This window comes from Trachemys scripta, chromosome 9 (assembly GCF_013100865.1).
Source record: "Trachemys scripta elegans isolate TJP31775 chromosome 9, CAS_Tse_1.0, whole genome shotgun sequence".
NCBI classification, from domain to species: Eukaryota; Metazoa; Chordata; order Testudines; family Emydidae; genus Trachemys; species Trachemys scripta.
This window is the reverse complement of record NC_048306.1, coordinates 19,635,411-19,650,292: the sequence shown is the minus strand read 5'-3', so window position 1 is coordinate 19,650,292 and position 14,882 is coordinate 19,635,411. Positions and strand designations below refer to the sequence as shown.

Genomic DNA, 14,882 nt, shown 5'->3' with positions numbered 1-14,882 from the left:
CCCTAATATACACCATACACAACTGTGTGATTTGCAGACACACCAAATAAGTCGCCTGAAGGGCACTGGTGTTGACACTGCTAGTCTGAGTAATCAAGCCTTGTTGATTTTTCAAGGCTTCAAGCTTTCTCTGAAAAAAAGCCTTAATTTTATCTTTCAGTGACAGCTGTCTGGTCTCTAAATGTTACAAGAACTTTCAAGGCACCGTATACTCTGCAGCTAGAACTTCAGAGTAACACACACTTATTCTGCACTAGTCTACAGTGAAAATATGCTCCTTGTTTGGGCTGCTACTGTTTCTATCCTTTGTTTTTCTTCCTTTTTTACCCTTCTTTCTCTGTTTCTCTCCCGCTTCCTTGTCTTTTTGTATCGCCTCTACTTTTTCCTCTGTCTTTCCTTTCCTGCAGCAACTTCTATTCCCTCTACCCCTCCTGTGAGCTTCACTCCCATCTGTTAAAATGATCAGCAGTGCGATAGCTAGTGTTCACATTAAAATGTTTTTGTTGCCATTCCATTGAGATTAATAGGGGATATGGGAGTTCACTGTTCTAAGCCATTGTTTTAGGTTGTTTGCAGATTTGGGAAGGCATTACTACATCTCTTTACTGTTTTTCACATTTGGAAGGTTTTCTTCAAAACTGGGAGGGCCATAAACATTTTTTTTTTTAAATGAAAGCTAGTATTTTGCACAATCTGAATGTCACATAGGCTACATAAATACATCAGTTGGGCTGGACCTGGCCCATATGTTTGATGCCTGTTCTAAACTCTAAACAGCAAGAAAATAAGCAGTTAAGTCATTCGATGCCCAGCTCTGATCCACTTATTAACTCCCCTTCTCAGCTTGAACTACCTGCTTTTCATAATCCATAGCCCAAATATATTTCATCTTGGACAACTTGCAGCCTTTGTTCTATGGGTGAGTGGGATTGTGTATGAGGCATGAAGTTGTAGGGCACCATGGGAAGTAAGCAGGGAATATGATTGAAACGTTGGGCTTAAGCTGAGTTGAACCAGGGGAAGAGGTGGAGAGGAGAGCAGCAGTATGAGAGTAGCCCTTGATGTACTGTCTTGGCACAGAAACTGTGCCAGTGTACTAATGCCTTGGCACAGAAACTGTGCCATGGGTGACTCTCTCTTTAATCATCCCTGCTTAACCCCATTCTCTCCCACAAGCCCCGTTCTTTCTCCCTGACTCCTGCATCTCTGCTCACCGTCTGATATCACCCCACAGTCCACCCCAGCGCCTACTGCTGTCCAGCAAGCTTTTCTGGTTCATCTTTTCTGGTACAGAGCACAGCTGGCAAGTCAGGGATAGAACTGATTGGAAACCCAGTCAAAAATGAAATTTTATTGAAAATAGACTTTTTTGGGGTCATGCTTTTGGAACCCAGGTTGCCAGCGTTTAAAATTAAAGTAACTGAGCAGTTCTGCTGCTAATCTTGGGGAGGTACTAAGGTTATGACAAATAAGAAGAATAGCTAACTAGATGTTTAATGTTAAACATTCAGAAATGGCCTACGTCCAAGATATTACCAGAACAGATGTGAAGTTTGAGTGGACTATGCAGAACTCAAAGAAATATGAAGACAGAGAAAACTTGGAAAGGGAGTTATTTTAAAATGTTTCTTCTGCAGTTAGAAAAAACTTCATACAACACCTTTGTAGAAAATTTACCTGTCTTCTGCTGAGTAAAGGGGCCTTTTTCAATGCAACCTTAATGATGCTACAGATGAATAATGCATAGTTCAATAGAACTAACAACTCTGCTTTAGCTTTTAAGTTAATACATTCAATAGTCGTCTTGTACAGAGCATATGTTGAGAGATTTGCCCTAAAATCTTGGTGGGAAACCTGATCTCATTTTTCTTTCTTAAGGTAACCTGCATCCATTTACTTTGAACGAGTGATGTTGCAGCATGACATGTTGCATGTTGTGTAATGCAGCAATAATTTAATTTGAAAGAAGCCAGCAGTAGATATTTTGTACTCAAACTATCTTTAGTATTGTTTGACTTTTTGAAAATATTTCTAAGTACATTCCAAAGTTATCAATTTTTCACCCCATACTACCAGCACAGAATAATTCTGTGACTAATTTCTTCCTCTAAGAAAATAACCAAGTTTGTTACCCCCTCCTATACCAAATCACACACACCCCCAAAACAGTGTGTTACCATTACTCATGAAGGATCCTTTAAGACAGTGATTCTCAACCAGTCATCCAGGGCCCCCTGGGAAGCCACAAGCAAGCTTCAGGGGGCCCGCCAAGCAGGGCCAGCATTAGACTCACTGGGGCTCAGGGCACAAAGCTGAAGCCCCACCGCATGGGTCTGAAGCCCAGTGCCCTGAACCCTGAGCAATGTAGCTGCGTGGGGGCTCCCAGGCAACTGCCCTGTTTGCTACCCCCTAATGCTGGCCCTGGCTTTTATATGCAGAAAAACAGTTGTGGCACTGGTGAGCCATGGAGTTTTTATAGCATGTTGAGGGGGCCTCAGAAAAAGGTTTAGAACCCCTGCTTTAAGGGTTAATTTGTTCCAGTGACTACACTGCTTCTGTTTTATATTCTCATACTGAACATTTCAAACCAGTGTTTCCCAAACTTTGGAGATCATGACCCAAAGGCTCATGGAGGGTGTCTGAGGGGGAGGGTGTCTGAGGAGATTGCTCCTTCTGTAAAATAATAAATCAATTAATTTAAAATAAAAACAATGTATATACACCATCACAGGGTCTGTGTTGTATCTGTTTAAGGTCACCCTATTTTATGTTAGGGACAGCTTGTTTGTTGTAGTTTCTGCTCCTGGATTTGGTCAACCTGCTTTATGTTAACTGGGTTAGTATTTTTGTTTACACTGCTAGAGGCCTTCAGGCACAGCTAACTAAGAAATTAAAAGGCTTTCAGGGCAGGGAACATATAAGGGGAGAAAATTACCATTTCTATCAGTACTAGCAGAAACCCTACTGGGAGTTTATGGTAAATTACAAACAACTACGCAAACAAGGGAAAGCAAAGGAAAAAAATCAGCCCCCCCCCTTTGTTTTGACTGAAAAATAATACAAACAAATAGAAATGTAATCAAACCCAAACTTCACAAAGAGGATGCTGTACTGTTAGTGTGCTACCAACTGCAAAGATGTCAAAAAGAGTTTAGAGCTACAGAGCAAAAAAATCCATGTAAACAATTATGATTACTTAAGAATCTTTACTGAGAATCATAATACAAGTTCATGTGATGCTACTCTCCCTTCAATTTTTGTTTTGATTTTGTGGACAAGGCTAGTCAACAATCATGAAGGTTAACTGACAATCATTTGTTTATTATTCATATCACATCTTAAGCATTCAGAGTGCTGTGCAGTTGATGGACCATGCTCCTTAGTCACCTTCCCCTGAAATGTCTGTATGTTGGAAAGCGCACAAAACTAATTATGTATTAATGGTAAAACATAGCACCTGTTTGTCGGCACTGATTTGTGGCCTTGCATAGCATAATTTACTGTATGCAGCAAAGAAAGGAATTTAAACACAGCAGACAAGAGTAGGTCCTAGAAAGCAAAGAACTGCAAGAAGCCTCCCCTGCTGGGAGGGAGGAGAGAACGTTTCCAGTCTGCAAGCTAGAAAAAAGTCTGCCTAGATGCTTAGGGTGAACACCTTGTGTGAAGATCAGCTTTCCTGCGGTGGCAGACACTGATCGTGATACAAAAATAGATCCTTTACTGTGGAGGGGCAGTAAAGGAGAAGGGACTTTCACTGTGGGAGAAACACGTTGGGGAAGGAGGAGAGAAGAGGCAGGACCACTGTGGTACCAAGACATTCGATGACGCAAAAATCTCTTTCCAGGGCTGGGGGTCAGGAGACGGCACCGCCCCTCAACCTGCTCTGCCAAGCCAGGTCCCGCTCCGGCTCTCTCCGGGCAAGACAGAGAATGGAAACGAAGCATCAACGCCCCCAACCTTCAGAACGCAGGCTTCGGAGCGGGGCCCCCTCCGCCCCGCGGTGGGACTGGCAGAGGGACCGGGCCGAGCCGGGGGCGCAGCACTGCCCCCAAGCCCACCGGCGAGAGGAATATAAGCGCCCACGGGCCCCTCTCTCCCTCAGCCCGGCCGGGTTAAGTCCCGCGCACGCAGGCAGCAGCCAGACCGCACTTAACCTCCGTCCCGCCGGTCCCCTCCCCCTGCCTGGCCTCTCGCCCGCGATCCCTTACTCAGCCCCGCGGCCTTCTCTGGCGATGCCTTCCCCAGCATCCCCCTCCACCCTCCTGCGGTACCGGCCCGCAGCGGGGAGCGGCGCTGCCGCCTCTACTCCATGGGTGGGAGGAAAGCGATTACAGTATCCCCAGCCGCCTCTCCTCAGCGGGGGCCAGTCAGACCCTGGCGGGAGGGTGTTTCGGTCCGTACCTCATGGGCTCCGCGGTCATGTCGCCGCTGCTCGGTACCCCCGGCCAGGCCGGAACCGAGCTCAGGCACTGAAGGGACACAAAGCCGTTAGTGCCGCCATCGCCAGCGCCGCCGCCATCTTGTCAGAGGGAAGATGAGGGAGACGACCGGCCTCCTGCCGCCTTCCTCCCTCGCCGTATCCCATTGGCTACCTGCCACCCCCATCGATTTTCTAATTGGCCGGCTCGGACTGGGCCTGTTGCTAAGGTCGTTTACGTCATCCTTCGAGCTGTGATTGGCTGTATGAGTGGTTACGTCACCCTTGAGGGCTTGACGTCAGGCATGCAATGGTATGACGTTACCCATGAAAAGGAGAAGAAAGCTTGTTCACTTTGTCCTCTGAGTGGCTACATGGGTAACCTCTCTCATTCGCCCAGGCAGCTGCAGCCACAGGCACTTCGCAAGGCAACATTGTGTCTTTCTCTAGCTATTTTTTGTACACTATTATCACCATGATACTTAAACATAGTGTCACTCATGACCGAAGTAGAGAATGTCTTCTCAAAAAGCACATCAGTGTAGTAATGTGTCAAACATCAATATAGAAAATGTCTGTGCACTGCAGCATTTACAGATTTAAAAATTAAAAATAAAAATAAAAAAATTGATTGACACTTCAAGTCATTACATCACTTTGCTTGTATGTTATGTCCCTTTCCTCGCACGTTTTGCATAAATTAGGCCCTGATATGACCACTTACGTACATGATTAACTTTATTATTGTACAATCAATGCAACTACTCACCGTTGTAAATTTAAATGAGTAGACACATGGAGAATCAGGACCTTAGACTGTAATCTATTCAGGTCAGTGACTCTCTCTTACTCTTTGTATAGTACCTAGCCCAATGGATCTTCAGCTCAGTTTAAGTCTCTAGGCATAATTGTAATAATAATTTCTTGGGAACACAAAATATTTTGGGGGACTCATTAACATCCCCTCAGCTGGAGTCTTCAGAGTGTCCTCGTTGCTTGCAGTATAGGTGGGTGAAGGAGAAAGGCCAAGCATGGGCCCCCGGTGTTTGGTTTTATACCCTCAGTCCATGTGTTTGGAAAGCACAAGTCCAGGCATGTCTGGGTGGGCATTGCTGTCTCCAGGCAAGGTTAAGCAATTCCCCTGGTGTGGCCTCATGCAGCTAGGGGCCATGTCTTTACTAGCCATGTTAAAGCGCTGCCACAGCAGCGGTTTAACATGGCTGTGTAGTCGTGGCACCAGCACTGGGAGAGAGCAACAAAGATGCTGGAGTCTGCCACAAATGTTTTTCTTGTTCTAGTAGCCCCTCATTAATGATCATGGTAATCTGACCAGGCATAAGAGGAGTGCAGATTATATAGTGGCATATGCAGTTTTTCTTGCACAACCTCCACAGGAATGTCTAAAGTCTCTTCTATGTGACACAAAAAATCCTGAAATATTTTTAAATTATCTGGCTGAGTAGGAGTGGAAGGTGTCAAGCTGTCCAGCAGTGGCTCTAATCAAGTGTGAATACCAACCTCAGGACAGACTGTTAAAAAGCTGGGCACAAACCCCAAATTAGTTGAGAGTTCTATACTTAGGTTTCACCATCAAATTAGCAAGTGTAAACCCCTCAGACACTATAATGGCCCTTATATGGAGTCACAGACTTGGGTACTCTGATCTGTTTGCCACCCAGGTAAGCCTACCTTTGTCACAGATGGTCCTTTACACCCAGAATCACAGCAACATTCTGGTTACTCCAAGTTCCCAAGGACCAGTCATTGCTTGCTCTCAATCATGTGGAGGCCTAAGCAGCCACAAGGGACCTTCTAAGCTTCTCAGTACCGAAATCCTCAACAGCACAAGAAGGTTTACACTCAGTACCGATGCTTGCAGTGCTTCCCTCATAGTACCGTTACCTCCCAAGCTTCCGCAAAGGCCAGTGTAGTTCAAGGGCATGCCTAGGATGATATCCCTGGTACCAGACTACCCACCCCCAGTTCCAACTGATTCTGGCCCCCTGTGCCTCATTGTCAGACATTTCAGATTCTTCCTCGTCGGACTCAGAGGTGCATTCATCTTTATGACATCCAAGACAGAGGGCATACCGTCCATCAGAGACGGGAACTATAGGTCATGCCACACTCACAGCACTGGCCTCCTTCTAAGGAGCAATTGCCCAGTCAAGGATGGGTCTCAGGTCCATATGAGTGGCCATTCTGGTCACGTGGGGCACCCATTTTCCCACTAGGACCCCCCCTCAACCACCTAGTTCTTTGTCATTGAGACTGCTCTCGGGTTATCGGCACCAAGAGCATCATTCTCCGGTACCCACTACTGAGCAGCCAGAAGTCACTCAGGCAGCTTTCCCCAGCACAAGTCATGGAGCAGCCACCACCTCAGAATCTTGTGGCATCCTCTTCATTGCCAGATGAGGCTATTGAGGCAACAAGGAATCAACTACCACCAGAAGACTACAGAGCTCATCAAAATCTATTGAGAAGGGTGTCCTCTATTCTTGACATTCAAGCAGAGGAGATGTGTGAAAGCTGTCACAAGTTAGTGGACATTCTTCCAGAGTGGTTTCCCAATTAAGGAAGCCATTATAGAGCCAGTCAAGGCACTGTGGCAGCCACCATCCTCCTTATCCCAACAGCAAAACAAGCTGAACAGAGATACTATATCCCCTCTAAGGGGTATGACCATTTATACTTTCACCTTTCCGCAAGTTCCTTGGTGGTGGCAGTTGCTAATGAACAGGAGAGTATGCTAATGAACAAGGACACCAACCATCGACAGCCAAAGGCAAAGTTTTGAAGAGGCTGGACTTGTTGGATGCAACCTTTCTTCTACAGGGAATCTGCAACTCAGGATTGCAAACCAACAGGCACTGCTGAGCTACTATGACTTCACCCTTTGGGAAAGCATTATAAATTTAAAGACAAGTTACCAGAGGACCGTAGACAAAATTTTGAAGTGATAATGGGTGAGGGCAAGCTAGTTGGTAGAACTGCTATTCAGGACAGTTTAGATGGCACTAACATGGCAGCTCAAACCCTGGCATCACCCATTTCTATGAGATGTTCATGGTTACAGTCGTCTGGGATCTCCTCAGAAGTCCAGTAGACCATCGAGGACCTAGAAGCCTAAAAGATTCCGGGGCGACATAGGGTACTATACTCAGGCAACAAAGAAACAACAGTTTAATCCTCAACTGCCATGCAGATACCAGGATTTTGCTTCCAAGTCTCAAGATCCGCTGAGGAGAAAGTACAGGGATTATAGAAGACAACATCCACCACCACTCTCTTCAGCATCAGTGGGCTTATCCTGTCCAGCCCCCTCATCCAAACAGACATTTGATGCATTGGTCGAAGGTGGTGTACCTGTTCTATTTGTTTCCCACCTTTTGTTTACAAATTGTTTATCCCATTTCCTAAGTGCTTGGGCCCAGGTAACATCAGATTAATGGGTCTTAAGCAGTGTTTCCTCTAATTTTTTACGTCCATATGCAGAATGAATTTTGTTATATGCACCACTATGGCAGTGATGTGTAGTGGGGGTGGGGCCAAGGGGTTTGGAGTGTGAGAGGGGGCTCAGGGCTGGAGCAAAGGGTTAGGGTGCGGGGGGGTTGAGGGCTCTGGCTGGGGGTGTGGGCTCGGAATGGGGCTGGGAAGGAGGGGTTTGGGGTGTGGGCAGGGGTTCAGGGTTGGGGCAGAGGATTAGAGTGCAGGGGATGCAGGCTCTGGAGATGAGATGTTTGGGGTACAGGCTGCCACTGGGCTGCAGTAGGAAGAGAGAACTCCCGCCAGCCCTCTCTCACCGCAGCAGCTCAGGGCTCGGTGAGAGGCGCCTCTCCCTGGCCGCGGCAGCTCTGGTGGGGCTGGGCCGGGCCAGGCCAAGCTGGGGGTGAGGTGCCTCTCCTGGGCAGTTCCGGCAGGGCTGGGCTGGGTCGGGCCGGGAGAGGGGCTCCTCTCCCTGGTAGCTCTGGCAGGGCTGGGCCAGGCTGGTGGAGGGGCTCCTCTCCCCGGCAACTCTGGCAGGCCTGGGTAGGGGCATCTCTCCCCGCCTGTACAGCCCTTGATAGCCTCCTGCGCGGCTGCACAGCTTACAGGGAACTTAGGTTTTAAGCATGGTGGTGTTCTTTGAGATACATTGCAACTGTCCATTCCACAACCCACACTCCCTCCCCTCTCTCTATCAGTGTCTATCCCATATGAAGGAACTGAGGGGGACTGGGGATGGCTCCATCTCTTATACTAGCACACGCGATGAGAGAGGGTGCTCAAGCTACCCCAAGAGGTACCATTGAGGAAAAAAGTTCTCCGACAACTGTGCACAAAGTATGCACACACCTACGGTAGAACAGATATGTGCAATATCTTGAAGAACAAGAGTTATAGAAAGGTAGGTAACCATTTTATCATAATTTTTGCTATTATGTTTTGAATAAGTTTAGAATGAGCCTTGCTATGCAATTGGATATATGTCTTCTATTCCTTGGCTGGGAGCTTCTATTCTTATATCATAAAACCCTTGGGACAGAGACTGTAACTTCTACAAGCACAATACTATTCAACAAGCAAATCTCATCTATGCATTAATCTTCACATCTTACTGATGTGAATTAGAGAGGTTTGTTTGGATAGTGCCAATTTCCTGCATAACTGGGAGGAGGAGGAAATGTTATATTATTTTAGCCCCAAACAAAATTTCACAGTAGGTAAGTGTTTTTACTGAAACAGTCAGTGACATTAATGTTAGGTTTCAGACTAAACATACCATTAAGAGGAGTGGGGAAGACAGGGGAAGAGAGCATTTAATTGAGTAATATTCAGGAGATTATCTTCAAAAGCATCCAGCCTAAAACATTAATGCTTAAATTCTGCAGAAACTGATAGGGCCAGCAGAAGTACTTGTTTGTGACCCTCATGTCCTGGTTCATGCTAGCCCCTGTCCATAGTTGGTGAAATCCTGGTCCCATTGACTACAATAGGGGTAGGAATTAACTTTTTTCAAAAAATGAAAGTTTAGGTTCTATATATTTGGTGACTTTTGCTATACAAGCAATAAAAATAATGGCATTCCAAAGTTTGTGCTGATTTTTTTAACCTATTACTATTTTTAATCATAAGCATATTATAGTCACTAGTTAAACTTCACAACACCTCTGTAAGTGAGCTTCTAATTGTCTCCATTTTAGAGAAAAGGAAATGTAAGCAGTACTCTTTGATGGCCATTGAGAGAGATGATCGAAATGTAGTGTTAAAGCATAGTTGCACAATATGGTTTTGTCCTGCTTGAACAAATTTACCAGATGGAACCAGATTTAAAATAATCCAGATGACTCTTTTTGTAGAACAATCACCTACCTTAGCACCCAAAGGGCTCCCAAAAATTGCATTCAATTACTATTATTCTAAAAGCAGTGTCTAGCATACACAAAGAATTCACTACCTTGCATGGTGTCAAGTATCTGGGGGTAGCTGTGTTAGTTTATATCTACAAAAACAACAAGGAGGCTGGTGGCACCTTAAAGACTAACAGATTTATATGGGCATAAGCTTTGGTGGGTAAAAACCTCACTTCTTCGGATGCATCCGAAGAAGTGAGGTTTTTACCCATGAAAGCTTATGCCCATATAAATCTGTTAGTCTTTAAAAACAACAAGGAGGCTGGTGGCACCTTAAAGAATTCATTCTCAGTCATTTTTTCAAAGGAGGAAACCAGCAAGTTCTCTTCTCTGCCATACTGAGGAATCACACTTTCATTGTCAGGTTTTGTCTACATAAACAAAAATCACTCCATTTGTTCATTTTCCACTCAATTTCCTATTTCATTAGAGAAAAAACTGCCCTCCCTCCCCTTGTTCTACTTCTACAATTTTTTTTAATATAGTGAATTGTTCTCTTAACTGCAGGACTCCTGCTACATAAAATGCTCTCACTTTGGTTTGTGGGCACAAACTTGCTCTGTTGGCAGGGAATTTAATTTATAAGAACTCTCCCTTCAAAGCATGACTGTCTTGATCTCCTGCGGAGAGGAAAAGGTAATATGAAATGTGGCCACTGCTGTATTCCACATGAACCCCTATGTTCACTGCTGCTGCATTACCCAGAAAAAGCTATTTGATTTCTCTCCACCTCCAACTGAGAAGTGTAGTTTTATTTTTGTTTTTTTTAAAGAAGCAGAATTAAACCTTAAGACTAGAAATGCTTAGTCTGACAGTCTGGTTACATGATTTGGTAAACCCAATTTGCATAGCAGTTTACAGCCAAGCCTAATGTATCTGCCTTATGCTGTTTGCAGTTTTACACTTACACATAGTCTGTAATTCCAAAATATTTAAAGGTATAGCTACCACAATAGCACAACTGAGGGCAACAGTCAACTCAGATCACACCACAACAGTGCTGGAATGGGAAATTTTTGCTGAGAAGGCCAGCTCAGAACCCCTCATTCTTCTGAACAGCATAATGGGATCTTTAATGTCTGGACAGAACAGACACAACCCTTTGGTCTAAAGGCACACACAGAGGAAACTGATGGGGTTCAGTTGATCTAGATGAATTGAAGGGCCAAGTGGAATCTGCTAAAATTCAAACTAATGGTGCTAAAGAGTGTAGATATTTCAACCTAACTGTTAGATCCTTACGCAGATCTCCTTGGCACAAGACAGGGACTTTACAGGTCTTTATTAGAACACAATCTTTTTTTGCTCTATTTTAATTCACCTTCCCTTCAAGTCTATGCATTGTATTTACAGTCTTGGTAGAGAAGACAGAGAAATGTTTTATTTCTCACACCATTATCCCCATTTTATAAGTGAGACACTCAGCCACAGAGATTAAGTGGCTTGCTAAAAGTCACAGAGCAGGAGAATCTAGATCTCTTGACTGTAAGTCCACTGCCTTAACCATAAATGCCAACCTTCCTCTCTACCCACTAAAATGGTCTGGTCCACAGGTTTCCTGCAACTGCCTAAAAGCTAGTCAGTCATATAACTATGTTCTCCTCTGAAGAGCCGATAAAATGTACCTCATGTATTTAAAACTATTACTAGAAACAAACCTAATAACAGGTAAAGCAACAAAGATTTTACCCTCTCAGAAACAGAATCCTAAGTGACTATGGTTTGGATAGTTTAGATATCATGACTCTAGGTTCCCAACAGTTGAAGTTCAGCAAGCTTGAAAATATCTAATGGCAGCATTCTTGGAGTATTGATGAAAAAGCAACAGCTGAAACCATTCATAATTGCATTGCAAACCTCTTCAAAGTTTCAGCACTCAGTGGCTACCTTGCTTCTTCCTATATAAAATGCCATACTGGATAAGACCAGTAGTCCATGTAGCCCAATATCCTCTCTCAGGACAGTGGCCAAATGCATCAGAAGGAATGTACAAGAAAATCCATAAGATCAAAATAGGAGAAAACTACTCTTCTGGCTAGGAAATTCTAACACTGTCATATTTTCTGTCCTAGTCCAGTAGACCCCAGACAGTTTACCTAGTCATACAGACCTGATAGACTTTTTGTCAGCAGTGTACCAGAGTGAGAAAAATTAACTTCATTTTCTAAAGGAATCGCAATTTTCTATTTTATTAATAGAATATTTTATAATGCATGTTTAAATTTCAGACACAAGAACAAGAATCAGACTGTAAAACATTTTATTGAAAGTTGTCCAAAATCCAGTCAATCATGTGATTATCTGTGCCACTAACGCTCATCATTCTGAGCTGTACAAAAACATATCTCAATATTTAAATTGAACTATTACCAAAAGACTAGATTAGTGTAGTTAAGGCACTTGAGATGTAAGTTAACGTAGCAAACTTGCATAACAGAAACATTCTAGTTTGAATGAAGAAGTTATTTCTCATGTACTCTTCAGTCTAAAGAAAACTTCCATATCCCTTGCCCCTTTGAGACAGGAAAGAGGACAGGAGGTGAGAAATTACCTATTTATAACATCCTCCATGATAAACTACCTCCAAGCATTTGTCCTGCCCTGCAGCAGGTAGCACTATCTAGTCAAGCTGCAAGAGTTCCCACTAGCATAGGTGCTGGAATTCCTAGTCATGGCCCATTCTTAAGACTATTTGGGCTGAGGCACAAGAAGTCAAGTCTCCTCCTTCTTAGGGATGGGATGGAGAAGGAAGTATCTCAGGGGCACACTATGCTTGTTAGAAGAAATAAGAGCAGAAAATAAAGCAGAAAGGGCCACTATAAGACTAAGACAATCTCCACTGGGATAGTAATGTTTATCCTAGGATCATACCTGTATCCCCCCGCACCCAATCTCCATAGTAAGTAAGGCTGAAGGAAACTAGAACAAGTTAAAGTAGGTGGCAAGTCACAGATCCAAGTGATAATGACTGAAAGTGCTGGCATGTCTGCTGGTTTGGCAGGATTCTGAGAATATTTTTAAACCACATTTAGGATCCCTCTGCTTTATCAGCTGAAACTGGCTATCTTTTGGGCTGTTTTTCAGATTAGTTTTTCACAATCAACTATTTAGAAGGAAGAAAAGGCTAAGAACATTCCTGACTTTGGGCTATGTAGACTGGACTCACGGTGCCAGCATTTATTGCTTACAGGGGAGTTTCGGTGTTAGGCAGTCAAAGAGAGTCCTCACTGGCCAGTTAGTAACAGGACAATGTGTTCAGAGGGGAAGGGCAGATTTCCTAGACCTATTAGACAGCTCAGGATAGCAGAGACTGCAACAAACTGTGGTCATTTTATTAAAAAAATATATCAGTGTCTTTTTGATGATGGGGAGTGTTGAGCATTGAGGGGAATATTAAACCACTCTAGATAACTTAATTCAAGATTCCACATGCATTCACCAGTGCTATATGTTGATAACTTCCCCTTACTCTGTGGGGGTAATCTGTTGCACTGCATTGCAGTTAAATACAAGAGATTCAAGTTGAGGAACTGTAAGATTTGCACATTTGCCACTAGAAGCTGGAGAGTATTCCAGAAAAAAGGAAGAGGTTTTCAGGTACATGCTGAATTTGGCCCCCTCATTCAGGAAAGGGTATGACTCAGGCATCAGAGTTATGAAAAAAGGTAAAGGAAAAATGCCAGCGAGAGCAGCAACGGGTAGACAAGAAAGAGAACGTAATTTAAAAAAAAAAAAAAAAAAGACATACACCCCCCCACACCTTTGAGGGAGCAGGAAAAATGAGGCAAACGAATTATCAAACTGAATGTCAGTACTGTTTCTAGTTATTTCAAAGAAACACTAGTAGTCCATATTCTAAGCTTTGAATTCCACTAGGTTTAAAGTAAAATGGTTTAACATGATGTAAAGCTTATGAAAAAAGACTGAATCTTAATATTCCATGTGACTTTCAGAGTATACTGCTTGTCATATTAAGGCACTACACATTTTCTTTGGTTCAGTGTTTAACTATCTCATTCGCTTTAAAGAGAGGTAGCATGAACCATACACATTTAGCTCTTCAGTTCCATTACACGCAATTTCAGAGTTGACACCTTTCCCAGCCTGTGGAATCCTTTAACTCATCAGGAAACTGCAACAAAACACAGGATATTTAAAAAAAAAAAAAAAAAAAAAAAAAAAGCACTGAGTCAAAGAAAGAAATATTCCATTTAGTTCTCTAGACATTTTCATTCAGAATGATTAGGGGCATATGGGAGAATGTAACATGACATGAACTGGGTATGGTACAGCTGAGGTGGAAGTAGTTGGGGAGAAGACCCTTTACAGCAAGTCCTGTAGTAACTCATATGTTACATTGATTGGCTCTGGAGGGAACCACATTCCTCCCTCCTGGGCTACAAAGTTAATTAACATACAACGCTCATTGATGGTAGGAGAGTTAAGCTGAAAACGTGGGGGTTCTGACAGTCTCCTTCCATATCAGTCACTAGAAAGAGCAGTGATCCAACTCTGTCCATTGCTCTGGAAGCACGCCCTCATTAGTCCCAAAACACACTATGGATTTTAATAGAATTTTTTTTGAAAGAACGATTGCCCTGGCAGACAGATGAAAATATCAGCCTACAGAAGCAAGGGCAAATTATAAACTAGCAACAGAAGAGGAGGTCAATGGGAGCTGGCTTCCTAATTCCCATTTGTACCTTTAAAATTTCCCCCACAAAAGGATAAAATAGTTACAAATTAAAACTTGGTGTTATATAGAGTCCTATTGATTAGGACTTCAGCCAGAGGTGAAAGTAAGCCGGTAAGGCATATCGGCAAGAGCCAGTACGCCGGGCCAGACTGCACCGGCTTCCGTGGAGGGGATTTAAAGGGCTCTGGGCTCCCCGCCGCTGCTCGGCACCCGGGCTGGGGCCGGGATTTAAAGGGCTCAGAGCTCCCTGCTGCAGTGGGGAGCCCAGAGCCCTTTGAATCTCGCGCGCAGCTCCGGTGGCTGGGCCAGGGCTGGGATTTAAAGGGCTCTGGGCTCCCCACAGCGGCGGGAAGCTCCGAGCCCTTTAAATCCC

General features: G+C 44.0%; 2 protein-coding genes across 7 annotated transcripts in view; both read right to left on the bottom strand.

Moving 5' to 3' along the window:
• Nucleotides 1–4,570, bottom strand: part of ATRX (ATRX chromatin remodeler) — a 137,069-nt gene extending 132,499 nt beyond the window's left edge. For 2 of the 4 annotated variants that reach the window (XR_004647076.1, XM_034781200.1), the window contains exon 1: nt 4,402–4,570. Coding sequence is in view for 1 of the 4 variants with exons in the window: in XM_034781200.1 (XP_034637091.1) it covers nt 4,402–4,421 (20 nt within the window). In the remaining 3 variants the exon portion in view is untranslated. The remainder of the gene's footprint in view (nt 1–4,401) is intronic. The other 2 variants (XM_034781199.1, XM_034781201.1) reach the window with 1 other exon arrangement.
• A 9,337-nt stretch (nt 4,571–13,907) lies between these two features.
• The window catches only part of MAGT1 (magnesium transporter 1), an 18,878-nt gene continuing 17,903 nt past the window's right edge, over nt 13,908–14,882 (bottom strand). For all 3 annotated transcript variants that reach the window (XM_034781896.1, XM_034781898.1, XM_034781899.1), the window contains exon 10: nt 13,908–13,945. In XM_034781896.1, coding sequence (XP_034637787.1) covers nt 13,930–13,945 — 16 coding nt within the window. In that variant the 3' untranslated portion in view covers nt 13,908–13,929. The remainder of the gene's footprint in view (nt 13,946–14,882) is intronic.